Below are 27,201 nucleotides of genomic sequence, written 5' to 3'. Positions count from 1 at the left end.
CAGGGTTCCGGGAGGCGCCGGGGGCGGGGCTGCGGCCGCGCGTCTGCGCCCGAGAGCCGAGCGTGCTGCTGCGGGTGAGGGTGTCGGCCTGGCTCCTGGGGAGTTGGGGCGGCGGGGGTGCGGTTAGGGGGAAGGCTCGGCGGGAGGCCGTGGCGTTTTGGAGGAGGTTGGGGGACGGGAGGCAACACGAGGGGAGACCCCTCTCGGACTTAGTCCGCCCTCTTGCCCGGCCACACGAAGGCGCAGCGGTGGCTCCCCAAGGAAAAGCAGGGATATTTCACAAAGACTGCAAAATTAGGGCATTTCAGTGTCCACAGGGCTTGGGGGTGCGGTGGGGAAGGAGGAAGGGATGCCAGCAGAGGCCCCGGGGAAGGGGGAGAGAAGGAGAGGGGGAGGAGGAGGAAGGGTGCGGCTGGTTGTGCTGCTGGGTCCGGCTCGGGGAGTTGGTGCGAATAGCAAGCAGGTGGTGGGCGTGAGCAAAGCTGGGGTAGTGAGCAAAGGGGACGGATTGTTGGAAGCACCCAATTCCCTAGAGAAGTCAGCAAACTACTCGCCTCCCCCCAGAACCCCCTCCCCACCCCTCACTGCTCTGGAAGAGTTTGGGCCCCCTTGCTGGGAATCCGGGTTGCCTTTCCCAAAAGTCGGGAACTGCACCAGGCTGCCCAGCCCTATAGCCCTGCTACCCTGAGCCTATTAGCTGTCCACTGCACCTCAACCTTGCCAGCCAACGGAATACCAGTCACCGCTCATTAAGCTCCTACTGTGACTACTTTTAGGTCTCCTTCTAAGTAATTCTCACAACAGCTTTGTGATGAAGTATTACTGCTTCCATTTCTTGGAGGAGAAAACCGGGGGACAGAAAGGTCATGTTTAATAAGATCATGTAGCTTTCATTGATCCAACTGATGAGTCTAGCTCACACTGGACATGTAACATACATGTTACTCACACACATACACGTTACACTGCAGGTGTTCAGTACATGAAATGGCTTCACTGGGAATGTGTCTTGAGTTTGGCATGAAGGCAAAGCCTGTGTTCGGGTGGGGAGTCAAAACAGGCGGATACACAGTGGCTCATTTCTGGGGCTTTCAATCACCAATTATTCCTCACCTCTCCCTGTGTGCCGGGAACCATTCTGGGGCCCAATGGCATTGGTGCAGGGTCTGTGTCCCCGGGTGCCCAGAGGCTGGAAGGTGCTTCACTGTGTGAGCAGCCCCTCCCAAGTCCTTAGAGACAGGCTCCTCTTCCGATTGGGGACCTTAAGGTTTTCAGTGGGAGGATGGTGGGATAGGGTGAAGGGTGGCCCGGAGGGTCACTGGTAAATAGCCTTGCAAGTAGCTACAGGCCCAGGAGCCAATCCAGGCTGGAGGCTGGAGGCTTATGGGAGGGAATACTGCCTTCATTTTTCTTTGGCTTCTTTAGCATCTTGGGAGTGGGAGGGGAGGAAAGGAAGAAGGTGAGTTCAGCCCGCAGCCAAGGGAGCTGTTGGCACCTCCCATCGCTCCCTCCCTCCCCAGACATGATGGAGTCCTGTCTGGGCTTGGCCAAGCAGGGGAATGGAGACTTGCAGGAGAGAGGGGGGTGGGATGGAAGAGAAGTCCACAGACCTTGCTTTTCCTAGAATGTCTCCGTGCACCCAGGTGGCCTACTTCCTCCCCATCCTAAGTAATCCAGCCCAGAGCCCTGGGCCAGTCTGTGGTGGGGCCTGGGGAGGAACTTTCCAACTGGGAGGGAAGTATAAGGAATCTTCTGGGGGTAGTGATTTACAGGGAAGGATGCTTACTCACCCCAGCCCTCTCCCGCTAGAAAGAAGTAGAGGACAGAGTGACCCCCGCAGAAATCTGCCTCCTGATGACAGTCTTGTGAAAAACTCCCACCTTGGACACCCTCCCCTCCCATCCCCATCAGACCTCAGGCACTTCTCCCCCAAAGCTGCTCGACTGAATGAGGCCAAAGTAGTAGGGCTATGGGTGGGCTGAGTTGGGACCAGAGTCCTCCTTTATTTTCAAAAGAGAGGGGCCCTAGGAATGTGGGGAGCAACATGAGAGTGCTGGTCCCAGATGCCCTCGCTCTCTGCCCCATCTCCCCTTCTCCTCCATCATCATCTGATTGCCTGAAAATGTCAAATCTTTTGTCCGGCTCCACCACACAGCAAAACATGTCATACCCCTGCTGAAACCTTCCAATAGTTTTCCATCCTTCTTGGAAAAAAATCCATACTGTTCCTTTTGTCTAAAACGCCCTTCTCTCAGATCTTGGCACCATGGGCTCCTTGCCAGTCTGGATTCTGTGCAAATGTCACCACGTGTCTTCCCGAACCCTTTCCCTGATGGCCTGACTTAGAGATCAAGAGAGACCCACTGTCCTGGCCATCCTCCGTCTCTCGCCATGCTTTGTCTTCGCATAGTACTTAACAGTATCTGAAATTGTATTTACTTATTGGCCAGTATACTTGAGAGCCAGTGCAGTGTAGTAGTGAAGAGCATGGGAAGCGATTTGAACTAACACTTTCTGGCTGTGTAACCTTGGGTAAATCGGCTAACCTCTCTGAGCCTTGGTTTCCTCATCTGTAAAGTGGGGAAAGTAGTAAGTAGTACCGGTATCACCGGGTTGTCATGAGAATGAAGGAAATGATGCTCAGCACAACACAAGGACTCCGTAAATGTTAGCTGCTAGGAGTGTGATGATGGTTACGATTTACGGTGTACGGTTTCTATCCCCATGGCCTAAAACAGTACTGAATAAAACAAAGTAAACATTCACCTAGTCTGTGGGAAGCACACTCCGACCAGCTGTGTCTTGGATGCCACGCCATTTTGGAAGTGACCAGAAATGCCATGTGCAGCGAGTAGCAGGAAGAGCACTTGACAGAGAGTCCAAAAGCCCTTGGTTCTGGACTCAATATTGCTGCTACTGGGCCTTGGGCTCTTCAAATAAAATAATGGGTTGAAGCAAATGGTTCTGCTCCCTGCCAGCTTCCGGGGGTTCTGGTTTGAGCCCTGGGCTCCCTTTATCCACCACATGGTCTTCAGGGTTGGGGACACATGGTGCCTTCAACTCCCCTCAACCCCACCACCTAACAGCCCAAAGCTGCCGTGAAGAGGGTCGACCCAGGGAAAACGTTCTTGGTTTAAGCCCTTGAACCCAGAAACAAAGTCTCAGCCCTGGACAGCGGGTCTTCTCTTGACCCACGTCACCCCCTCCCTTTTGGCCTCATCTGCTCTCCTATCTGACCGCTGGGTGGGGAGCCAGCCCTGACTGAGCCCCACCAGGGGCTGGACCCAGGCCTGAAGGCTGAAGGCTTCGGCCTGTTATTCTCGGGCGCGCAGACAGGGTGTGTGTGCAGAAGCACGCATCTGTGTGCACTTGCGGGTATCTGTGGCTAAATTTTGACCTGTTCCTGTCTTCCCCCTCAGGAGTGGCAAGACCGAGATTAACTAGAGGGCTGGTAATGCTGTCTGCCTCTTTGCTGGAGCCGCCTATCTGCTCCTTGGGTCATTCTGGGGGTACTGGGCAGCCAGCCTGTTAAGATCTCCAAGGGGGAAATGGACCAAGGGTAGGGATCTCCTCTTTCCTTCTCGGTCCTCTTTGTCTCAAAAGCTGAGCCCACCCGCCCCACATCTGTCTGCCCACCTCACCAGGGATGCTCGGGTCTGTGTCCCTGCCATAGCTGAGTCATGGACTTCTTCCTATTTCCCTTTCCCTCAGTGCCTCCCGGGGTGAGTGGCTGTAGAGGGGCAGGTTTTGCAAGACAGGCTTGGTGTTTTGTGTTGAAGGAGGAGTGCACAACTGAGGTGTGGCCGCGGCTGGCTCAAGCTGGGGCGGAGGAGGCCCTAAGAAGGCCGGTCCCCGGGATGCAGGGGGTCCGAAGCACCCTTCGCCGGCTTTCTCTCTCCCCTCCAAGTTTAAGAGCCAGCTGTTTTTCCTTTATTGTTTATATGCTCTGACACTTTTTCAACTGGGTTATGGGTCTTTTCTAGAGGCCCACGTAGTTCAATATAGAGTTTAAGAGCCTGCCCTCTGGAGCCAGACTACCAGGTTTTGCGTCCTGGCTCTACCACTTACTAACTATATGGCCTTGGGCAAGTTGCTTAACCCCTCTGTGCCTCAGTCACCTCGGCAGCAAAACGGAGGTAATGCAGGGATGTTGTGAGGATTGTATGAATTAAGGCACAGAAAAAAACTTAGAACGGTCCTTGCCACGTATTATGTGCTGTAGACATGCTTGTTTTTATTATTATTTCTTATTGATATTTAGAAGCTCTGGATATAGCAAGGGTGTTAACCCTTTCTGGGATGTGAGTTGCAGAGGTTTTAACACAGTCCTCTGTTTTTTCTTTTAACTTTTTATTTTGGAATAATGTGGATTAGAATGCAGTCATCAGAAATAATATCCAGTTTTCCCACGTAGAAGTGAAATCTTTACAAAAATTACTTGGCATATATACTTCATTTTTAAAAAATTATTCATTATCGAGGTGAGATCTTATGGTATTTGCCTTTCTCTGCCTGACTTATTTCACTTAGCAGGATGCCCTTAAGGTCCATCCATGTGGTCACAAACAGCAGGATTTCCTTTTTTTATGGATGAATAATATTCCATTATATATATATATATATATATATATATATATATATATATATATACAGTTTCTTTATTCATCCACCAATGAGCTTGTAAGTAACGCTATTATAAATAATGCCCCCTTTTCTCCACATCCTCACCAACACTTGTTATTTCTTGTCTGATGACAGACATTCTAACAGGTGTGAGGTTTTTTACCATACAGATAGAGTTTTGACTTTTTTTTTTTAAAGATTTTATTTATTCATTTATTTGAGAGAGTGAGAGAGAGAGAGAGCACATGAGAGGGGGGAAGGTCAGAGGGAGAAGCAGACTCCCTGCCGAGCAGGGAGCCCGATGCGGGACTCGATTCCGGGACTCCAGGATCATGACCTGAGCCGAAGGCGAGTTTTGACTTTTTTTTTAAGATTTTATTTATTTATTTGTCAGAGAGAGCACAAGCAGAGGGAGAAGCAGACTCCCCGCCGAGCAGGGAGCCTGATGTGGGGCTCAATCCCAGGACCCCGAGATCATGACCTGAGCCGAAGGCAGACGCTTCACTGACTGATCCACCCAGGTGTCCCGAGTTTTGGAATTTTTATGGGGTCAGAGAGATCTTTGTGGTGTAACTCGGAGCGCGGCATGTCTCCATGTAAGACCTTTCCAGGGTGTCTTGTAGCAGTTAGGATGAAATCCAATCTCCTTACCTCAGTTCCTGGCTGGGGTCCCTGCCCACCTGCCTGACCTCATCTCTCCAGGTTTGCCTGTGCTGTCACTTCCACGGCGCTTGGCTGGTTTCCATTTATTTCCTCCAACCCCCCTGGGCCTTTGCAAATGCTGATTCTTCAGTTTTGGAAGTAGTTCCCCCACATTCTTCGCCTGGCTTGCTCTCGATCCTCCTTCAGAGCTGCTGCTTCTCCAGCTACCTCAGAGACGCCTTCCCGGAGTCCCTGCCCACCCTGTCCCCTGGGCCGTGTCCCAGGGCTTACCTCAGCACAGAGCCTGGCATGCAGAGGTGCTCAGTGGATGTTTGGGGTAGGGAATGCACTGCTTGGTCCTGGCCTGTCCACTCGATGAGTTCAGCATGGGCTTCAGGGTTCAGGCTTCAGGGTTCAGACTCACTCCCTTTGGGGTCCTGCCTTTGGCTCCCTGACTGGGCTCCCCTTCCCAAGAAGATCTTTAAGACCCACAGGCAAGCAGGGCGAAGCACAAAGCTGGGGGCTGCAAGGGAGAGGCAGGGGAGAATAAGGACTGTCCAGAAGGACTCGGTGTGAAATAGACACGAGTGGGAAGTCACGGGGGAGAACCCTCCTCATCCCTAAAAGCCCATCCAGACTCGTTCCTTCCCCCGCCACACACACTGTCCTCTACCTGCTCGCCTCTCCAGCCCATCCACAGCCCCTGAGGACAGGGTGCTACTCAGGCCCTGTTGGGGCAACAGCTCCAGGCAGCATTGACAGGTTCCCCAGGCACCTGTGCGACACTGTCCCCTCCTTTCTCCTCTCAGGACCCAGCAGCCCTGCCTCCATCCTCCTCTGGTGTCCTTCCCTTCTCCTGTTCCCTGGTGAATGTTCTGGAAACTCTGGAGCCAACCAGGGAGAAGCCAGAGGATCGTCCACTCCCAGTATGAATGCGAGCAAAGGAAGGAGGGGTCAGCACACACCACAGGTTGGCTTCCCTGTCCCCTCTCCGTGAGCTCTCTGCGCAGAGAACCTGGCACCCAGCAGAGTCAGTCCCCTGAACCCAGGGCAGTGTGGGAGGGGGACTTCAAAGCCCTATCGAGTACTTTCTCCGGCTTCAAGGGGTGCCAGCTTGACTTCTAGAGCCAGACCAAGCCCCTGGGAGCAGGTAATTAGCAGTTCACAGGAGGCGGGGCCAGCTCAGAAACACCTGGGTTCAAATCCTGTCCTTCCTGGCTGTGTGACCTTGGGCAAGTGAGTGAACCTGTCTGAACCTTACTTTCCTTATCCAGAAAATACGGTAGCTGTTTATTTCACGTGGCTGTAGGAATGTGAAGTGTCTTGCTCAGGGCTTGGTACCTAGCGAATTGGCAACAGGTGAATAGCTCTTCTAACTATATTGGAGAAGTGGTTCTCAGGGTGTGGTCCCAGACCAGCAGCGCCCCGGAAGCTGGCAGAAATGCAGACTCTCAGACCCTACCCCAGACCCACTGAATCAGAAACTCCCAGGGCAGGGCCCAGCAATCTGTTTTAAGGAGACAGATGAAGTTTGAGAATCGCTGCCACTTTGGGAATGCAGACCGTCAGGTTCTGAAGTCTAGGACACATCAAAGTCACCTGGGGGCTTGTTAAAAATACAGATTCCTGGCCTCAAAGCCAGGGATTGAGGTGAGGCCTGGGAACTATATTTTAACCTGAGATGAGTTTGGGGTTGGGGGGAGGTCCGAGCACCAGAGGCTGCCCTGGGGGAAGGTCATGGAAGGCACTTCGGGTAGTCGAAGGCTCCAGCCCTGGGGGGCTGAGGACTCCCATCGGGTGGCAGAGGGGATATAAAGCTGGAAACTGAAGGAATTTGCACTTTACCCTGAAGTCGCTGAGTAAGAGGGAGGACGGGTACACAATGAGGGCAGTGCGTGCCAGACCTGGCCACCCGCCCAACCCCGTGACGTCACCCCACAAGCCCGGGGACCCTGGCCGTCCGGGGGTCTCCCCGGCCTCCTCCCTCGGTCCGGCGGCTGCAGGCGGGGAGAGGCCCGGCCCGAAGGCACCACGCTCGGGGTGGGACGACAGCAGGACGGCCGCCGAGCCGGGAGACCTGCGCGGCCCGTCACCTCGCGCTCCTGGGCTCCAGGTGGCGCTGCGGTGCGCGGACGCGGGTTCCGCCCGGGCCTCGCCGCCGCCCTCTCGCCGCGCCTCCCCCGGGGCCCCGGGACGCGAACAGGGAGGGGACCCTGTGTGAGCCCCCCGACGGCGTTAGCCCGCGGAGGGGCCGCCCGCCGTGGCGACGTGGGCCGTGGCACCCTGGATCCACGGGACAGGGTATTTCTAGTTAAAACGACTACTCCGCAAGCTAGTGAAACCCGTCCCCTGTCCGGGAACAGCCGAGCCCTCTTTTCCTCCCGTGTGTCGGCGGCTCCTGTTCTTGTTGCCATGTCCACCATCACGGGGCCGCTTACTTCAGGCCTAGCAGAGCTTTGCATCCATAATCTCATTTCGTCCGGAAGGCAGACCATCCCTTAGGCCCGAAAGCCATCACCGCCGTTTTCCGAATCAAAAAATTACGCTTTAGAGGGGTTCAGTAACTCCTCTAAGAGCTCACAGTGATATTGGACGGGACACAGGTCTGCCAGGCTGGAGCCTTCTCCATCCTTCAGGGCCACCTGTTACTGTTGTGTAGGTTGTGCACTGCACAACTCTATAATCAACAAAGATGTATGGAACCATTAAGGCAATTTTCCATCACATGGCAGTGAAGGGCTTTGCGGAAGGGGCACATTTTTCTAAGTTGCCCAGAATTGCTTTCGGGGCTGCCCCAGTGTCCCTGCAGCCTTCTCTCCAAGTTTGCTCCTCCTCTTCCCAGCAGGTGCATCTGGCATCCAGATTCCACGGCCGCACTTGGCTTTCTGCAGGAGCCTGGCCCAAGGTATCTAATCTCAGGTGACATGGCATGACACTACTCCTCAGTGGGATCTGTACCTATTAACAAATCCATGCTTGTGTGTGTGTGTGGGGGGGGGGTGTTGGGGGTCACCGCATCTGCCAGGCCATAACTATGCCTCACAGGTGAGAGTGTCTCGTGAGCAAGATGGGATTTTCCTGGCAGGATTCCTTGGGGGGCACAGGCCAGGTGGATGAGCCCTATGAACCAGGCATGTTGATCCTCCAAGCTGATACTATAAGGGCTAAGAGGAGGAATCCTCCCCTTCCCAGGGCCACACTGGGCACCCTGCAGTTTTGAGGGTGGACAGAGGGGATCTGGAGAGGATAGACATGGTCTCAGGAGCACTGAGCTCATTGCATGGATGGTTCCAGCACCAAGTGGGGCAGAGATGATGCTGGGAGTGGAGTGACAGAAGCTGGCCTGGGGTCTGGAGAAGAGGAGGAGAAGGATATGGAGGACCAGTCTCCTGGAAGTGGAGGAGGGGAGGGATACCTAGGCTGCACTGGGTGAGGGGGAACACCCTGGGCTGGGACCCCTGGCCTGAGGGTGGAGAAGGAAGAGGAGAGTTTGATCGGATTGGGGGACCCTGGTCTGGGTGCCCAATGTCCCAGAGTAGCTTCAGGCGGTGGTGGGGCTCTCTCGGAATAGTGGCTTCCCATTCCAGGGCTTCCTCTGTTCCTCCCTTTGAGCCTGCACCCTTACACCTCAGTTCCTTGCTTAATGGATGACTCCCACAGCACAGAACCTGCTCCTCCCCTCCAGCTATCACTGCACCCACTTTATGTTTCTAGGGTTTTCTCTATTGCTAAGGAGCAGCCATGACCTCAGGCCTGACTCTTTTAAGTTGCATCAGGATACCTGCTGCTTCCTGCCGTGCCTCGTGGGCCTGGCTGTTGTGGGCACATCCATACAGTCATCTTGAGCTGCTGCTTCCGGCTGGGAGTGAAGCTTGGGGGGCTGGATGGGGAGGCTGCCTTGGCCAGTGGGGTGGGGGGAATGCTGGAGTCCTGAGGAGAAGTGAGGATCCTGGGCAGGAGAGAGGAAGAGGTTGGTTGCAGGGGATGCCAAGGGGAGGGGACCAGCTCTTGGGTGGTGGCAAAAGATTGAACTCAGTGTGTGTGTGTGTGTGTGTGTGGTGTTTTGGGGGAGGGGTTGTTCTGTCTGGAACACAAGCTGCTCAGAGATCAACTAATATAGCCCCGCCATTAAAAATGAGAAGACTGAGGCTCAAAGAGGAGAGAGATGGTGTTGTTGGAGGGGGTTGGGGGGTGGGAGGGCGGTCCTTTGACTTCTGGCCCCAGGCCCATCCTCTGAGGGATGAGTCCCTCCTACTCCTCTCTCTGTCCCCAAGAACAGACTTTGGACCGGGGACTGCAAATGTGGTATCTATGTGCACATGCGCACTTCTTCGGTGGCCCCACACTGGTGTGGAAGGCCTCTTTCTCTGCCACGTTCGCTTCTTGCTGGGCTACCCCGTTCCCGCTGGCAGCCCCCTCCATCCCCCCAGCCCAGCACCAATCGACTCCAGCTCTCTGCTCATCCCATTGGTGCCAGAGCAACAAGCCTTCCCTCAGCCTAGGATGTAGATAGGAAATGCACTGGGCCTCTGGGGGTTTTCTTAGGTCGAAGGACTGACACTGTGCATGGCAGAGACGAACTTGTGAGGAGGGGGCCCGGTGCTGATTCCTAGGGCTCTGCTTGCAGCCCAGGTTTCGCTCTCCTAAAACTCAGTGCCTAAGGCCTCAGTTCCTTGAGCAGGCTTCCTGGTCACCTGATACTTTGGACATGATCAGAGACCAGTTGTGTGGCCCCCCAACCCCGGGCCTTAAGATGTTGGAGGCCACTGGATGGGCATGGCTGGACACAGGCCCTCCCCATTAACTTCTTCACATGGAGCTGACGTGGCTCCCACACAGAGGGACTCCCAGTCAGTCATTCCTCTACAACGTCAACACCAGGCTCCCCTCCCCAGTGCCTCCAACACTCCGCCCGTCTCCTACCTCCCACTCTTCCTCCTCTTGCCTTCACCTGTTTCCTTTGGCAACTCTCTGGAGCCTGGGGAAGCCCTCTCAGGACAAGATGGTCCTTCAAGACTAAATCCTTCCCACTATGGGGCCTCCAATCTCAGCTCTCCAGGGATGGGGATGCTGCTGAGGTGAGTGTGTGGGTGGGATCCTGGGGAACACGATGGCCAGGGCCCGAGGTGCAGCCCAGACCTGTCCCCCCAGCTGTATTAGTTTTCTGGGGCTGCTGGAACAAGTTGCCACAAACCCAGTGGCGTCAAACACGAGAAATTCATTCTCCCCCAGTTCTGGCGGCCAGAAGTCTGAAATCCGTTTCCCTGAGCCGAAATCAAGGTGTGAGGAGAGTTGTGCTCCCTCCCGAGGTTCTGGAGGAGAATCTTTTTTTTTTTGCTTCGTCCCGCCTCTGGGGCCACATCACTTGGATCTCTGTCACATTGTCTCCTTCTCTTCTGTGTCACGTCTCCTGCTGCCTCCCTCTTTTAAGGACACTTGGGATGGGACCTCATATCTCTGGGAGGTCATTATTCAGCAGCATCCTACACCAGCAAAGCCTGGAGGGGACGACCACATTTCTCCCCAAGTTGTGCATCCCAAATAGTATTTGCCCAAAGGCCTCTTTCATGTCCCCTGCCCCACCTGCTGGTTGGGAAGCACTAGGGTTTGTGGGTAAAAACCTGGGTATTCAGACAGACCCCAGCTGTGGTTCTCAAAGTGTGGGCCACGCCAGCAGGATGAGCATCACCTAGGAGTTTATTAGAAATGCAATTTCTAGGGGCGCCTGGGTGGCGCAGTCGACTCTTGGTTTTGGCTCAGGTCATGATCTCAGGGTCCTGAGATCCAGCCCTGCATTGGGCTATGTGCTCAGTGCAGAGTCTGCTTAAGATTCTCTCCCTCTCCCTGTGCCCCTCCCCTGCTCACACGTGCACTCTCTCTAAAATAAATAACTAAATCTTAAAAAAAAAAAAATGCAGTTTCTTGGGCCGTACTACATACAGACCTACTGGATCAGAAACTTCATGGTGGAGCCCAGCATTCTGTGTTTTAACACGCCCTCCAGGAGATTCTAATGCAGCTGGAGTTGGGAGAAACCACTACTTTCAACTCCTCATTTAGAAAAAAGTGAATAAAGGAGCGCCTGGGTAGCTCAGTTGGTTAAGCCTCCGACTCGATTTCGGCTCAGGTCATGATCTCAGGGTTGTGAGATCGAGCCCTGCATCAGGCTCCGTGCTCAGAGCAGAATCTGCTTGTCCCTCCCCCTCTTGCTCTTGTGCACGGGCTCTCTCTCTCTCTCTCTCTCAAATAAGTAAAATCATTAAAAAAATGTGAATAAGACTTACAGCAAACACACAGTGATTGGTAGGATTAAAAGAAGTTATGTGCACGGAGGACTTACTGCGTGCCTGGATCTTCAGAGTAGCTGCTCAATAGATATTTGTAGCATAAATGAAGGAGCTATGCAGTGAGTAATAATGGAATATGAATGGTGTTTTCCACTTACTCGACAAACATTTACTCAGTCAGTTTGGTCCTGCCTGGTATGAAAGGTAATTCCCCCCGACCTTGCCAGGTCACAGTGGAGAGGGGGTAAACTGATGTTCGCAGTGCAGGGTGAGAAGGGCCCCAGCTAAGGGGTGTTTGGATGGGCTGTACGAGCCCACAGATGGAAGGAAGGAGACCATGTTGCTTTTCGTGCTTTCACACATGCATTATTTTTTCCATCTCTGAAAAGAGCACTAGGGTATGGTCTATTTCCTATGCTGACTTGCCGTGTGCCCATGAGTGAAATGCTTGGCCTCTGTGCACGCGGATGCATTTCCTCATCTGCAAAATGGGAATCAGCACACCCCATGGGGTTTTGTTTTAAGTAGCACGCACAACACCTGGCTTAGAGGAGGTTCTGAAAGATGTTCAATCTCTTCTTGTAATTTCCCCCAGCGATCCTGTGATGTAGGTGTTAACATTCATTTTAAGTCCAGAAGGGAGAGAAACATGTTAGAGACCTAGGCCAAGGTTAGTTATTGCAATGGGGGGTGGGGTGGGGCCCAAACTGAGGCATTGAGCTCCCTGGCAGCAGGGGGGCAGAGGATGAAAGGGATGGTTACTATCTTGAGAGCTCCTTAATTTACATAACAAAAGGAGGCAACCGAGTTCCTAGGAGGAACCCTTAGGGCAGCTACCCCCAGGCTGGCCCTCTCCTGCTTCAGCTCCCAGCTAGAGGCTTGTGGGAAGCACAGTTTCTTCAGCGAAGCTGCAACCGAGTCACAAGCCTGCTTTGATTCAAGGGGAGGGACACAGACCTCGCCTCTCAAGGAAAGGAGTGTCAAAGAAATTTTGGCCATTTAAAAAAAAAAAAATCATCACATCGCACAAATCCCAAGTTGTCAGAATCAGGGATAGTGTTTACAACGTGCAAAGAGTAATTTTCTCTTAATTATGCTTTTTTTAAAGATTTTATTTATTTATTTGACAGAGAGAGACACAGCGAGAGAGGGAACACAAGCAGGGGGAGCGGGAGAGGGAGAAGCAGGCTTCCCGTGGAGCAGGGAGCCCGATGCGGGGCTCAATCCCAGGACCCCGGGATCATGACCTGAGCCGAAGGCAGACGCTCAATGACTGAGCCACCCAGACACCCCAAGAGCACTTTTCTCTTATTTGACATTTATTTTCTCTCTCTGTGGCAGGCCAGGGGGCTTGGAGTCAGTGGGCTGGCCTGCAGCCTGACCTGGGCTCTCCTCTCTGGATCAGGAGAAAGGAGTGGTGGGCTCAGGCCACAATACCTCAGACTTGACCTTCTGCTGTGGGGAGGGGGTCTATCCTGCCAGCCCTGGGGATCAGGCAGAATGGGAAAGGGGGCTGGGAGCATGGGTGTATGTGTGTGGCTGAGGGTGGGTCACAGCTGATGGAAGTGCAAGGTCAGCGACCCATCCTCCGTCACTCCCCATGTGACAGGGACACAATGTGGAAATGTCTCTGGGCTGGCCCTCACCTGTAGGCAGCAGCCAGTTGGGGAATGGGAGTTGGGAAGTGAGAGTCCCTGCAGGTAGGGTTTGCAGAGGGTCTTGGGCGAGGGCTGTTGCCTCATTTCTTTGACTTGGCTTGGCGTACTGGAAGGTAGCTTCCTGTGGAGCCTTTGCCCTTCCCCTGCCCTCTCCTCCCTGGCAGGACTCCTCAGCTGCCCTCTGCAATGGTCCCAGCCACTCCGTGGGTCACTGCATTGGAGATCTCCCACTGCCACTCACCAGCATGGTCCCTTGAAGGACCTCTGACCCTATCCTGTCTCCAGTCCCATCTAACCCACCCATAGCATCTGGCCCAGCAGAAGCTCAGGATGACCTTGAATGACCCCTTCCAGCACTCAGACTCACCTTCCCCAAACGAGGATCCAGGTCTGGAATCACCCCTCCCAGATGACTAAAGGGAACATCAATACCTGGTGGGGTCTAACCCATCAAGACAGAACCTAAGGGCCTCAAGTGTGACCTCTTCCTGGGGGCCTTCTCTGTGTCTCTTTCCCTCTTCCTTCAGCCTTCCCTCTTCCCTCCTCTCCCCACCCTTCCCTGGATGGGAGATGATGCAGAGGTGGGAGCTGCCCAGCCTGTGGGGGGCGGGGAGGGAGGTGTTAGTTGATGAGAGCTTGGGCAGGGCCCCCTCACTTGGCAATCTCAAGTAGTGCGGTCAGGGAAGCTTCTCTGCTTCTCCCCTCTTCTGCTTAGAGTAGAGGGGTGGGGGCAGTTACTGGACAATATTTTAAATTTCTCTCCTAACTCCTTCCTCCAGGGTTCCCCCTTCTCACCTTCTGCTGTCCCCAGACAGGGCTTGGTTTGGTGTGGCATGTAATTGAAATCCCTCTTTGCAGAAGAGGGTCCAGCTCTAGAACATGCCACCATGAGGAGACTCTGAAGTTAAGGATAGAGGAGGAGTCACTTGTCAGCATCTTCTTAAAGGGGAGTTTTGTTGTTTATTTTTTTAAAAGGAAAAGCAATTCTAAGCCTCTCCGCTGGTCCAACCAAAAAATGTCTTAGGAAGAGTGGGGGCAGGACTGAGACCCCCTCCTTCCCTCACCTCCACCCACCCATCCTCACATGAGTGTTGTTTCTGTAATGTCATTTGGTGGTGAACTTTCCACTTCCTGGAGACCACCCATAAGCTGGCAAATAGAATGGCTTGTTCTTATCTCTGTCTGCACCTAGGAGGAGGTAGTGGCTAAATTTTAAGGCTGAAATTGAGCAACTGAACTTACTGAATTCATGGCTAGTGTTCCTGTAGGGCCTTTATATCCCTTAGCAGCCAAGGCCTGCGGGCTAGTTTTCAGTTTCACCTCTAACTGCCAAAGCTATCTCAGCCTCCTTTAAACAAACAAACACAACTTTTTTTAAAAAAAGATTTTATTTATTTATTTGACAGAGAGAGACACAGCAAGAGAGGGAACGCAAGCAGGGGGAGTGGGAGAGGGAGAAGCAGGCTTCCCACGGAGCAGGGAGCCCGATGCGGGGCTCGATCCCAGGACCCTGGGATCATGACCTGAGCCGAAGGCAGATGCTTAACGACTGAGCCACCCAGGCGCCCCCAGACACAACTTTTTATCATAGAAACGCTCATATACAGAAGTAAAGGAAATATTATAATAACCCCCCACGTACCCATCATCTGTCTTCAACAATCACCCACATTTGGCCAGTCCTGTTTCCTCTTCACAACCACCCTCACACACTGCTCCTCTTCCCCAAACCAACATTACTTTTAATTAACATTTTTATTAAGATCCTTGTAGATTCACACGCAGTTTTAAGAAATAACACAGAAAGATCGCTTGTACGCTTACCCCAGTTTCCCCCCATGGTAACTGCTGGAGACTGAATATTTGCGTTCCCCCTTAAATCCATATGTTGAAACCTAATCCCCAGTGTGTTGGTCTTTGGAGGTGGGGTTTTTGGGAGGTGATCAGGCAATTAGTACTCTTATAAAAGAGACCCCAGGGAACTCCCTTGCCCTTCCAACAAGTGAGAAGACAACCATCCACAAACCAGGAAACCATTCCTTCCTAGACATTGAATCTGCCAGCACCTTGATCTTGGACCTCCCAGCCTCTAGGACTATGAAAAATAAATTTCTGTTGTTTATAGCCACCCAGTCTATAGTATTCTGTTACAGCAGCCTGAGCCGACGAAGAGAGCAACATTTTGCAAAACTATACTATCTCAAGGATACTGACATTCGTATAATCCACCAACCTTATTTGGATTTCCTAGTTTTGTACTCATTTGTGTGCGTATATTAATTCTATACAATTTTGTCACCCGTGTAGGTTCCTGAAGCTACCACCACAGTAAAGGAAACGAACAGTTCCAACACCAAAGGATCTCTGGTATTGCCCTTTTATGACCATGCCCACCTCCCTCCCTCCATTTCATCCCTAGCACTTGGCAATCACTAAATCTGTCTTCCGTTTCTAAACTCCTGTCATTTCTGAAATGTTAGATAAATGGAACCATGTGGCATGTGGTATTTTGGGATTGGCCTTTTATTATTATTATTATTGCCCAGCATAACCTAGCCAATTCATCCAAGTTGTCATATATCAATAGTTTGTTCATTTTGATTGCTGAGTACTATTCTATGGAATGGATAGACCATAGTTTAACTCTTTACCTGGCGAAGGACATTTCGGTTGTTTCCAGTTCTTGGCTATTACGAATAAAGCTGCTATAAACATGTGTAGAGGGTTTGAAGTGCTCAGGGAAATGGAACTAGCTACCACATTCTGGGGACTACAGGTGCTTACTGGGTCCATCATTGTTTCTAAGGGCTTTTCAGTGGACAGAATTAGAATATACTTTTCGGGGCACTTGGTGGCTCAGTCAGGTAAGTGTTTGCCTTCGGGTCATGATCACAGGGTCCTGGGATTGAGTCCTGCATGGGGCTCCCTGCTCAGCGGGGAGCCTGCTTCTCCCTCTCCCTCTGCCTGCCACTCCCCCTGCTTGTGCTCTCTCTGTCAAATAAATAAATCTTAAAAAAAAAAAAGAATTAGGATATACTTTTCAATTTAAACTAAAATACACCAAGAGTTCGTAAGCTACTTCCTAAATTCAAGACAACAGGGAATTTGCATAACACCATTGATTTTGTATATGTATCTCTTTTCAGCTATGCCAAAATTCCAGTTCTGATAATATCAACATAATTATGTTTTATCCTACACATTTTCACAGGTTCCTAACATGACTACTGAATACAATTTAAAATTTTAAGGCAGGCTTTTTTTTTTTTTTAAGGTTTTATTTATTTATTTGTCAGAGAGAGAGCACAAGCAGGGAGAGTGGCAGGCAGAGGGAGAAGCAGACTCCGCGTTGAGCAGTGACCCAGATGCCGGACTCTATCCCAGGACTCTGGGATCATGACCTGAGCTGAAGGCAGACGCCCAACCGTCTGAGCCATCCAGGTGTCCCATTTTTATTTATTTTTTTATGGGAGTTAATTTTGTTCTTAGGGTAGATCTTCGGGATGTATAGTTAAATTACTGTGTTTTCAAATCATTCAGAAGAGTTCCCTTCTGTGTAGCTACCCCAGCTACTAGATACACATTTAGGTTCATCTGTTTCATTTTACTTTCAACTTAGGGACTGATTTTTTTTAATTAAAGATTTTATTTATTTACTTAACAGAGAGAAAGAGAGAGAGGGGGGAGAGATGCAGGCAGAAGGAGAGGGAGAAGCAGGCTCCCCGCTAAGCAGGGAGCCCAATGTGGGGCCTGAACCCAGAACCCTGAAATCATGACCTGAGCCGAAGGCAGACACTTAACCGACTGAGCCACCCAGGCGCCTAGGGACTGATTTTTTTATTTTTAAGATTTTATTTATTTATTTATTTGACAGAAAGAGACACAGCGAGAGAGGGAACATAAGCAGAGGGAGTGGGAGAGGGAGAAACAGGCTTCCCGCGGAGCAGGGAGCCTGATGCGGGGCTTGATCCCAGGACCCTGGGATCATGACCTGAGCCGAAGGCAGACGCTTAACGACTGAGCCACCCAGGCGCCCCCGGGACTGATTTTTAAAAATTAATTTTTGTCATATAATAATGGAAAACATAGGTTTCCAAAGTCAAATGCACAAAACAAACTATATTCAAAGTCTAGCCTGTGTTCCTTTTATTCTGTTCTCTCCTCAATGTCAGTAACCATGAAAAGTTTTTGAATTATACTTCCACGAAAAAAAAAACAAACCCAAGTATTTACATTTGTATCTCTCTACTCTCACAAATGAATAAGTAGAGGGAATTTTCATACTTTCTTTTTCTTCTCTTCAGCAGGAAAACCTGCAGAGTGTTTCACCCCAGAGATCCTCGGGAACATTTTCTGTGTGTTAAATGCGGGCAGCTATGCATTCCACCTGATCTTCCACAGCAGTTTCTGGTAAAATAAAGCACGAGGGCGCCTGGGTGGCTCAGTTGGTTAAGCGACTGCCTTCGGCTCAGGTCATGATCCTGGAGTCCCGGGATCGAGTCCCGTATCAGGCTCCCTGCTCGGCAGGGAGTCTGCTTCTCCCTCTGACCTTCCCCCCTCTCGTGTGCTCTCTCTCTCTCTCACTCTCTCAAATAAATGAATAAAATCTTTAAAAAAAAAAAAAAAAGATAAAGCACGAGAAAACTATCAAACTGCAAAGTGGTACCCAAACGTGCCTGTTGACTGAATATTAACCCCTTTTGGGGAGAGCCTCAAGAGTCATGCGCCCGACTTAGCACATTTTGCACAAGAAGAAACAGAGGCTCACAGAACTGAGAGGACCTGCCCCGAGGAACACAGGGAACGGACAAGCGATCCGGTCTCCTGCCCCGTAGTCTAGAAGTCCAGGATAAATCCACCGAGACTTTCTTTTTGAAAACTGTATTCAACATACAGATACGTATTTTTATAGAGACGAATACTGTAGGGAGCCCTCGAAGGGGGAAAAGTCACAAGAGGCCATAAGGCGGAACGAGGCAGTTAGCGCCCGGGCCACCACGAACGCCCAGAGTCCCGGGAAGGAGCCCGGAGCTGGGCTCGGCGAGCCCCGCCCTCACTCATACTGGGAAGCTCCGGTCCCAGTTCCGAGGATCGCCGGGAGATGCTGCGGAGGCGCTGACGAGGGAGGGCCAATGCGGGGCACCCCGACAGAAGGGACTGACAGACACACTCTGGACTCGAGCAGAAGTCAGGTAAAGACTCTGCAGGACAGAGACGCCACATCCAGGTTTCCGAAGGAAAAATGGTCCTCGTGAGGACCCGTAGGGCTTCCGCGGGCGGCGGTTCCGAAACTCCGGCTTAGGGGCGGGGCCGCGGTTTTGCGGGCGGAAGCCCGCGGGAGACAGGGAGCCGAGCAACGGAAATGACGCTTAGTAGCGCCAATGGGATGGAGCGGGGGCTGGTCTTCCCGCCCCATTGGGTAGGGGCAAGCGGTTTCCGGTAGCGGCATCCGGGAGGGGCGGCGGAGGGGGTGGGGTGGCGATTTCGTGTCCCGTGACCCCTGGCCTCCGGAGACCTTGCACCCCCGCAGCCACACCAAGATGATGGGCTGTGGGGAGGCCGAGCTGGAGTCGGTCGGAGGGGAGGCATTGGCGGCCCCCGGGCCACCCCCAGAACCCCGCGCCCCGGAGCCCAGAGCTCCAGTGCCCGAGCCTGGCCTGGACCTGAGCTTGAGCTCGCGGTCCGAGACTCCCGAGCGGCCGACCAGCTGCCCCGGCCGGCGGAAGGGGCGGGCGGAGCGGCGGGGCGGGGCCCGCAAGGGGCGGCAGGTGAGCTGGGGGAAGGCCTGGCCGCCAGGCCGCACACAAGCCCGCGCCACCTATTCACGGTCCCGCTCTCTGCTCCCAGGTCCGCTTTCGCTTGGCGCCGCTCTCCCCCGTGCGGTCCGAACCGCCGCCGGCCGCCGCAGCACCTAGCGAGAAGCCCGCGGCACCGCAGGACCTGGGGGCGCCCGCGCAGCAGAGCAGCCTGGCTTTGAGCCTCGAGTTGCAGGCCGCGCGGGCTGCAGCCGGCAGCCAGTTCGATGCCGCGAAGGCCGTGGAGGAACAGCTGAGAAAGTCGTTCCAGACCCGCTGCGGCCTGGAGGAGAGCGTGGCCGAGGGTGAGAGAGAGACGGCCGGCGGGGCGCGGGAGTGGGGATGAGAGGCGCCGCTCACCCCCACTCCCCACTGCGGTCTCAGGGCTGAACGTGCCGCGCTCCAGGCGGCTCTTCCGAGACCTGGTGAGCCTGCAGGTGCCGGAGGAACAGGTTCTGAGCGCTGCGCTGAGGGAGAAACTGGCGCTCCTGCCACCGCAGGCCCGAGCCCCGCCCCCAAAGGTGAGGGACCTGGGCTTGTTTCTGTGTCGCGCCCCCTTCCCCTTCCCGAGGGTAACCTTGGCTTTGGGCTCCAATTCCCCACAGGAGCCACCTGGGTCAGGGCCAGACATGACCATCCTTTGTGACCCAGACACATTATTTTATGAGTCTCCACACCTGACCCTGGACGGTCTGCCCCCTCTCCGTCTTCAACTCCGGCCCCGCCCTTCAGAGGATACCTTCCTCATGCACCGGACACTGAGGCGATGGGAAGTGTAGACGTGGAGGCTCCCTGGATTGCTAATTAATATTTTTGTGTTAAAACTATTTTTCAGAATAAAGTGGTTTTTGCTAACAAATGGGACTCTTCTTGGGAGACTTAAAATGGGGTCAAGCCTCAGGATGAAAGCTGTCTGGAAGTCAAGTTTTTGGCCTTTTTGGAATTTGGTAGTGATGGCAAGTTGAGAACACTGTCCCACCTCTTCCCCTTACTTCGGTCATAGGACCACGTCCTTACTTTGCATTTTTTTTTTTAAATAGTGAAAGCATGTGTGAGGGGGTAGGGGGAGATGGGAGGGAGCAGGAGAGCGTCCCAAACAGGTTCCACGCTCAGCGCGGAGCCGGAAGCAGGACTTCCAGGAGTCTGATGTTCAACCCACTGAGCCACTCAGGTGCCCCTGCACTGCTTATTTCTGATCACTTTAACATGTGGGTGGGTCTCAGTCTGTTAAACTTCAGGGAGTCCTTCCCTAATTACCTGGCTCAAGGACCCTGCAAGACAGCGGGCTATTTGCACCCAGTTATTGAAATTACTTCCTTGCTTTTACCTCTAGGGGCCTTGCCCATCTTGTTTACACCAGATCCAAGAGTGCTCAATATTTGTTGAATGAATATTCAAAGTTCCAGGAACACTTGAGGAGCTGCTGAAGAGTTTCACGTTAATTGCCTATTCATCCAGTTGCACATCACAAAAAAGGTGGGTGGGTGGTCTGATCAGTAGTGCCTTTTCCTAGCTCCACTTCAGCTCCACTGTTAATTCTTCCAAAGTTAGCCTTCTGTCCAAAGCTCCCACAAAAAAATTCTTGTCAGTGGGTTTTTTGGGGAGGGGAGATGGACTCTTTGCTTCAAGTTTCACATAAAAATTCACATTATATCCCTCCTTCCTGATTAGAGTTGTTTAGTTGTGTGTAGATTTGACTAGCATTCAACTCAGTCCTCCCAACCACTGAAAAATCTGTCCTCTTCTTGAGACTCGTTTGGGCAGAGGAAGCGCAGGTTCTAATGGGAGGCACCATCCCTTCCCCATTAGCTAGAAAGTGCCAGACACAAGTGTGGGGGCCACTGCCCTAAACATCAAATTTATTGTGCTGTTCTTACATTCCAAACCCAACCCCCTCTCCCAGTGGGGGTCAGCAGAGGGAAGGATTTTCACAGTACCTGCATGCCTCCCTGCCAGACTTCCCCCTCTTAACCCTCAGTCCATTTATCTGTGGTCGCTGAAACGCAGCTAGGGACAACGGCTGAGGAGAAATGGAAATCTCCTTTGGAGAACAGGAGGAAGAGGCCAGAGAACTTGCTACCTGCCCCCCCACACCCGAGAACAGTCCACGCCATCCAGCCCAGTGAGCTGGGGGGAGAGGACGACGTCGGCACCCCCAGCACAGCTGGGCTTGCTGCTCGGGGGGCCAGAGGTGTAGGGAGGGGGCTGGGGCGGCAACAGAGGAAAAGTGTTCTTTGCAGATCCATGAAAGGAAACTATTTTTTGGAGCCAAAAAGGAAAGACCTCGGGATACTTTCCTTTCCCCCCAGGTCCTTAAGAGCAGTGGGCAGCTTCTTCACACTTTCTGTTCAGGGGGCCACTTAGTGGCTGGGGGAACGGGCCTTGTGGAACAGGTACACAGAACGCTGGAAGCCTGGGGAGAGAGTGTGCGATCAGTAGGGCTGGCGGGACTTCAAGACTCCACGGGATCTGCATCCTCTCTGCCAAGACCCCCCTCACCATCCGCGGCCCCCCATCCTCTCCCGTCAGCCAGCCTTACCTCTGGAGGTGTTGTGGGGTGTAGCCACGAGCTCATAGCTGGAGAAGCCCACCTCTGGGGATGTCAGGTAGGAACTGAACTGCTCTGGCCTCAGCTGGATTCGATAGTAGTTCTTATAGATTGTTTCCTAGGGAGAAGGGCAGGGGACCACTTCAGCTTGCTGGCTTCTGCCCTGGTGAATGATGCCCACCCTGGGGAACTATTCACCTTGTTCAGAAAGTACTTCTCTTTCTGTTTCCTTGAGGCCTTTCTTGCCCCAACTAAAGGAAGGATATCGCAATATCCACCCGAATCCCAACTCACCGTGAGAGTCTTTCTCTTGCCATAGGATGACCAAGGTTGGGGCTCTAGGACCAGGATGCCCCCAGGATGCAGATGCCGATAGATCCGGCGAAACATGCGCTTTAGCCCCTCATCTCCCCAGTTCAGATGCACCCACTTGGTGAGGCTGAGGCAGAGCACCACATCATACTCAGGTGTTTGGGCCTCCACCAGCTCATCTCGATCCAGCACATAGTTACCCTGAAGCAAGAATTGGGGGCAAGGTCAACAGAGGCAATAAAAAGAACCACTGCCCCCCCCCAACCTGCTCTGCAGCCTCTATTTTTTTTTTTTTTTAATTTTATTTATTTATTTGACAGAGAGAGACACAGCGAAAGGGGAACACAAGCAGGGGAAGTGGGAGAGGGAGAAGCAGGCTCCCCAAGGAGCAGGGAGTCCGATGCAGGGCTCGATCCCAGGACCCTGGGATCATGACCTGAGCCGAAGGCAGATGCTTAACGACTGAGCCACCCAGGCGCCCCGCTCTGCAGCCTCTAAGACAGAAAGTCCTATAGCCTTACCTTAGCCCTTGGCCACAACCTTCTCTGACACTTGTCAGACTAACTCCCAAATGGTGCCCTCTTGAGTCTCATTTTCTTGCTTTACACCCTCCTGCCCCTGCTTTCTGTTGGTAGTAAGCCAAACATAAAAAGGGAGCATGGATAATTTTAAATTGAGCAAATTACCCAAGAGGTCTCCAAAACTGGGGTGAAATTTCAAAGAACAAGGGTTCTCCCGAGACTCCATCCAGTACTTAATCCCACCCCACAAACATTAAGCTGAGTGACTCAATGTTATGCAGAGGGACTTAACCCAAGTTTGAAAGGGAACCAACCTGTGGTTCCTTCCCTGGAGTTGGGGCTGGCAAAGTTCCAGGCCTATTTCCTTTCTCGGGGAGAAGTAAAGAGCCCCAGCCCTTAGGAAACCTTTTCTAGATGATAAGCTCATCAACACCTTCTGCAAAGTCCATTCTTGCAGGCTTAACCCAACCCGCCACCACCAACTGTTCCTGCAGATGGCCGAACCGGAGTGTTCTATGGAGAGCTATGTGCAGTCAGGGGACAGACACTCTGAAGACAAAATACCCTCCCCTCTTGCAGAGGACTCTGACTCTTACCTATCCCACTATCTAGGGTCAACATGAGGTTGACCAAGCCACTTGGGGTTCTGACCACCAACATTCTTCAACCAACTCTGGATCAAAGTCCCTATCAAAATATTAGGCACTACCCTAAATCCTGCTCCCACCCCAAGGCATTCCGTGTCTGACACCTATCCCTTCGTGCACCACCATTCAGTGCGCTGGAGGACAACTTTCCATCTGGATCAAGTCTCCGAGTGAGCAGCAGCAGCAAGCAAGGGAAGGCGGACTAGTCTGGATTACAGTCCAGGCCGGAAGCAGGGCAAAAGGAGTCCAACCCCATCTTGGGGCCAGTAGTCATGACAAAGGAGCCCAGGTTAGAGCCCCTACCTTTCCAGGTTATAGAAAGGGAGACATTCAGCAGTCATTCACAGATTCAGACCCTTGAGGATCTGGTTCTAGCAAAGAGTACATGCAGAAATCTCTCTGTGTCTTAACTCCCCTGGGTCTTGTTCCCATTTAATCTCATCTTCACACCTGGCCCCTATCCCAAGAGCCTTCGGACCCTCTTACCGTGACGAAGACAACATTGTTGGGGAAGACTGATGTGTCCGCTCCATCCAAGGGCACTTGGGGTGCAGCAATGGGACCCCGGCTGGCTGTCAGTGAGGCTGGGAAGCAGCTTCTCTTTCGGACGGTTACAGTCCCTTCCTCACTCTCTGCCCCTGGGTCCCCCTCAGAAGTCTGGGATGGCAGACGCAGCTCCTCAGACAGGTAGTGTCGAATATTTTGGCGGGCCGAGTGGATGAGCCGGGAATCGATATCCAGGCCCACCATGCGGGATGGACCCCACTTACAGGCAATGCTCAGGGTCAGATGGCCCACATTGCAGCCCAGATCTAGGACGTCCCGACCCCGAAACCACTCAGGCTTCAACACTCGAAGGCGCCCATCCTCACAGGAAGGATTGCGGTAACCATAGTACTTGCAATAATTCCCATACTGGAACTTGAGCTGTTGCTTTTTGAAGCCTGCTGCAGGTAATGGGTGGAGGTGGTGGTGGTGGTGGTGGTGGTGATGGTGGTGGTGGCGGCCTCCCCCACTCCCTCGGCCCTTTTCCTTGGGACCCTGGCCTCCACCCCTAGCCCCTGCCTCTGACTTGCTGGAAGTCCTGCGACGTTTGCGATGTCGTGAGGAGGAAGACGGGGGTGCAGAGGTAACTGAGGCAGCTGGAGGGGCTGAAAGGGAGCCTGAGGGACCCTGTAGGGCAGACGGAAGGGGAGACACGACCTCATCCCTGCAGTTGATGGCTGTGTTGAGTTCATAGGGCTGGGGGGCATCCCGGTTCTGGCCCCTATGCCGCTGCTGCTGTGTGGTGCCCTCCCCATGGAGTGAGGGAGTGAGGGGGGCTGTGGGGAGCACAGAGTGGCTATCATTCCCTCCAGTTGCCTGCTGCTGCTGCTGGTGGTGCTGTCCCCGGTGTCTATGCCGCTTCCGAGCAGTCTTGAGTGGCGATGCAAGAACTACCTGGGCCTCATCAGTGCAAGTATTGAGACTGAGCGGGTCAGTAATATCTTTGGGGATGAGGATTTCCACTGGATCTCGCCCCTTGGCCGGAAGTGGAGATGACTTAGGGGTCTCTGCATTGAGTGCGCGGCTCACTTCCTCATCCAGGAGACTATTCAGGTTCAGTGGATCAAAGATATTGCCCCCCAGGAGAAAATTGGAGGGTAACACAGAATCACAGTCCGAATTAACCCGCCTGCGCCTCTTGAAGGCCGGATGTTTGAAGCCTCCACCACCTCCCCCTACGTTACAACTATTTCTCCTCTTGCCCCCGCCTCCCCCAGGGGGCCGGTGGGGCTGATAGCCATTTCGGGGTCGAGGAGGGGCAGGGGGGCCCAGTTCTGTTCCGCCCCCTCCCCGTCGCTCCTCCCCCACGTCAGGGGGAGCGGCTCGCCCGTGGGGATCCGACAAGCGGGCCTCCCCATGCGACTGCGCCTGGGGGCCGCCCCCTCGTTGCTGCTGCGACTGGCCTCCCCGAGTGGATGTAGCCCCAGGGTTCTCCTTGCCAGCCCCAGAAGCCGGGGCCCCCGCCGACTGTGCGCGCGGGCCCAGCCCACGCTGCGTCCCGCCGCAGAGCTCCCCGGAGGCGGCCTCTCGGTGCGGTTGCACCGTGGGGCCGCCCCCTCCGCCCGACTCATCTTTGAGCGGCGGCGGCGGGGCCGGCACCAGAAACGGCTCCTTCTCCGCCGCCATCTCGATCATTTCCTCCCCTTATTCCGTCCCAGTCGAGGGCAACGAGGGGGGGGACTGGGGGCTTAACCCCCCTCCCTAGAGCCCGCTCCCTTCCCCCCTTCCCCGAGTGCGCGCGCAGCTCTGCTCTTCTCGCCTAGTCTCGCACCCAAGCGCCTCCCCCGAAGCGCGCCCCACTCGCCCGCGAGACCAAAACAAGATGCCCGCGAGAACCGAACTCGAGGAATCAACCGCGCGTGCGCCAACCCCTTTCTCCTCCACCACTACCGCTTCGTCGCGAGCGCGCACTGCTAAAGCGCGTTCCTCTCGCCCCTGAATCACGCATGCGCACTCCGCCACCACCCTGGTTGCGCGCGCATGAGTACGAACCAACTTAACGGCTCCGGGAGTTTAAATATAGCCCACCTCAGCCCCCCCCAAAAAGCCCACCACCCCAAACTGACACCCTACTTCCCTTCGCAGCTATGTCCGTCCCTACTGATATCCTTTGTCTCTGCCGCGCGATCCCACCCACCGTAGGCGGGGGACGGGGAGCTGGTGTGAAAAGGTCTCCTTGACACCCGACCCTTGTTCCTGAGGAATGAGTCTCAGCGGTCTCCGCCCGGCTCTAAACCCAGCAACCTCCCTACCCCGCCTCCTTCCTCCCCCTAGCGGGCAGCGCCTGCGCACACCCTTTTGGGCTTGCGCGGGTAGATACAGCACGTGCTGGAGCTAACGCCCCGCCCTGCACCCTAGGGGCGGGGACTGTTACGTCGCTTCCTCAGATTTGGTACACGCAACGTGCGTCAGCACGACTTGGAGGGGGCGTGTCCAAAGAATGGGGCGGACCTCATGAATTATTCATAATTTGGTCGCCTTCCTCCCCATTACCCCCTACTTAGAAAGGCTTCCGAGGGAACGGAGGGTGAGCCTAAAAGTAGAGGAAGGGAAGGAGAGGAGCGTACAGACAGTTTTCCTACGAACTGTTCTCAGTAAAATACAATAAGTCATTGTAACTCACCCCCCTGGGAAATATTCTCTGCTGAACTGAAAAAAAAAAAAAAAGGCACTAAAGCAGCCGATCTTGTCCAACTTCCTCTTCCCCCGAAATGGCCGAGTCGTTCTCTCGCTCCTCCGCCTTACCCCAATCGCGATCACCTGGGGACACCACGCCCTCCTCTCCGCCTCCACACCCACAACCCTGGCACCAACACCTCCTCCCACCACCCGACGCCTGCGCGCGAGCCCCCAGCCCGCGGACTGCGACCCGACGCCCACCACAGCCACCAATAGCAGTACATTCACTACCACCACCGCCACCTCGCACGCAGGCCTTCCCAAACACACGCTGTCTTCACGCAGCCTTATATAAAAACGAGTGTGGGCGGGGAAGAGGGTTCGGCCTGCTTTGGGCCCCCTGCCTCGGCCAATGGGGAAGAAGCTATTCGGCGCCCTTTCCACAGGGTGCTAAAGTGGCGCGTTCTCCCTGCCAACAGAGGTTGGGGAGTGGGTCCTGTGGCAGAGAAGAAGGCGGGAGAGGCGAGAGTCGGGTTGCGGATAGTCTCAACTAAAATATCAAGATAGGGCGTGAAGGAAACTAAAAGGAAGAATAGGAATCAGGAAACGAAAAGGAGAAGGAAAAGGCAGTCTGGGGTAGAGAGAAAAGTTAGTAAAAGAAAGATGTGCCTCATGAACGATCAGGCGCTGCTCCTGCCGCCTAAAAAAGTGAGGCCACTAAGGATTATGGGATTTGTAGTTTTACGGGGCATTCGGTTGGAATATGGCGGAAGTAACAGCTGCGCAAACGCAGAAGCACCTTCAACTGGGCATGCGTCTCAGTCCTGGAAGCACGCCGCTGGGGTGGCAGCGAAGCTAGTGCGTGTCCTCACGCCTCTTCTTGGTGGCGGGAAAGCTGGGTCGCGGTTGGAGGGGTTTGCAGAATTGCTGCAGTGGCTCATTTTGCTCCTTGCCTTTAGGTTCTCCTTGTTCCAGAAGGTAGCTGGCTCTTCTCTGGTTGCAG

At 53.7% G+C, this 27,201-nt stretch overlaps 3 protein-coding genes across 8 annotated transcripts in view; 2 read left to right on the top strand and 1 right to left on the bottom strand.

Annotated features, from left to right (window-relative positions):
• Positions 1 to 14: 14 nt before the first annotated feature.
• On the top strand, positions 15 to 19,864 carry PPP1R35 (protein phosphatase 1 regulatory subunit 35). 5 transcript variants are annotated; one of them, XM_036073321.2, is made up of 6 exons: positions 15 to 74; positions 6,075 to 6,235; positions 8,108 to 8,170; positions 17,515 to 17,620; positions 19,058 to 19,310; positions 19,390 to 19,864. In XM_036073321.2, exons 2-6 carry the CDS (start codon positions 6,198 to 6,200, stop codon positions 19,782 to 19,784), a joined length of 855 nt encoding a protein of 284 aa, XP_035929214.1. In that variant the 5' UTR covers positions 15 to 74; positions 6,075 to 6,197; the 3' UTR covers positions 19,785 to 19,864. The 5 variants fall into 5 exon arrangements, with proteins under 5 accessions (XP_035929214.1, XP_035929217.1, XP_077930523.1 ...); XM_078074397.1 differs by lacking the exons at positions 15 to 74; positions 6,075 to 6,235; positions 8,108 to 8,170; positions 17,515 to 17,620 and adding an exon at positions 18,656 to 18,978 and having other exon boundaries at positions 19,390 to 19,526; positions 19,674 to 19,864; XM_036073323.2 differs by lacking the exons at positions 15 to 74; positions 6,075 to 6,235; positions 8,108 to 8,170; positions 17,515 to 17,620 and adding an exon at positions 18,656 to 18,978 and having other exon boundaries at positions 19,390 to 19,526; positions 19,611 to 19,864.
• Positions 19,865 to 20,835: 971 nt separating this feature from the next.
• MEPCE (methylphosphate capping enzyme) lies at positions 20,836 to 26,496 on the bottom strand. 2 transcript variants are annotated; one of them, XM_078074396.1, is made up of 5 exons: positions 26,203 to 26,496; positions 23,520 to 24,624; positions 21,848 to 22,066; positions 21,545 to 21,671; positions 20,836 to 21,418 (listed from the first exon to the last, which is right to left on the bottom strand). In XM_078074396.1, the coding sequence occupies exons 2-5, from the start codon at positions 23,781 to 23,783 to the stop codon at positions 21,366 to 21,368; spliced, it is 663 nt and encodes a 220-aa protein (XP_077930522.1). In that variant the 5' UTR covers positions 23,784 to 24,624; positions 26,203 to 26,496; the 3' UTR covers positions 20,836 to 21,365. The 2 variants fall into 2 exon arrangements, with proteins under 2 accessions (XP_077930522.1, XP_035929194.2); XM_036073301.2 differs by having other exon boundaries at positions 23,520 to 26,340.
• A 290-nt stretch (positions 26,497 to 26,786) lies between these two features.
• ZCWPW1 (zinc finger CW-type and PWWP domain containing 1) overlaps positions 26,787 to 27,201 on the top strand; it is a 31,794-nt gene continuing 31,379 nt past the window's right edge. The window contains exons 1-2 of the mRNA XM_078074390.1: positions 26,787 to 26,906; positions 27,158 to 27,176. The gene's annotated coding sequence lies outside the window, so the exon portion shown is untranslated. The remainder of the gene's footprint in view (positions 26,907 to 27,157; positions 27,177 to 27,201) is intronic.

Source organism: Halichoerus grypus, chromosome 6 (assembly GCF_964656455.1).
Source record: "Halichoerus grypus chromosome 6, mHalGry1.hap1.1, whole genome shotgun sequence".
NCBI classification, from domain to species: domain Eukaryota; kingdom Metazoa; phylum Chordata; class Mammalia; order Carnivora; family Phocidae; genus Halichoerus; species Halichoerus grypus.
This window is presented reverse-complemented; position numbering and strand designations above follow the sequence as displayed.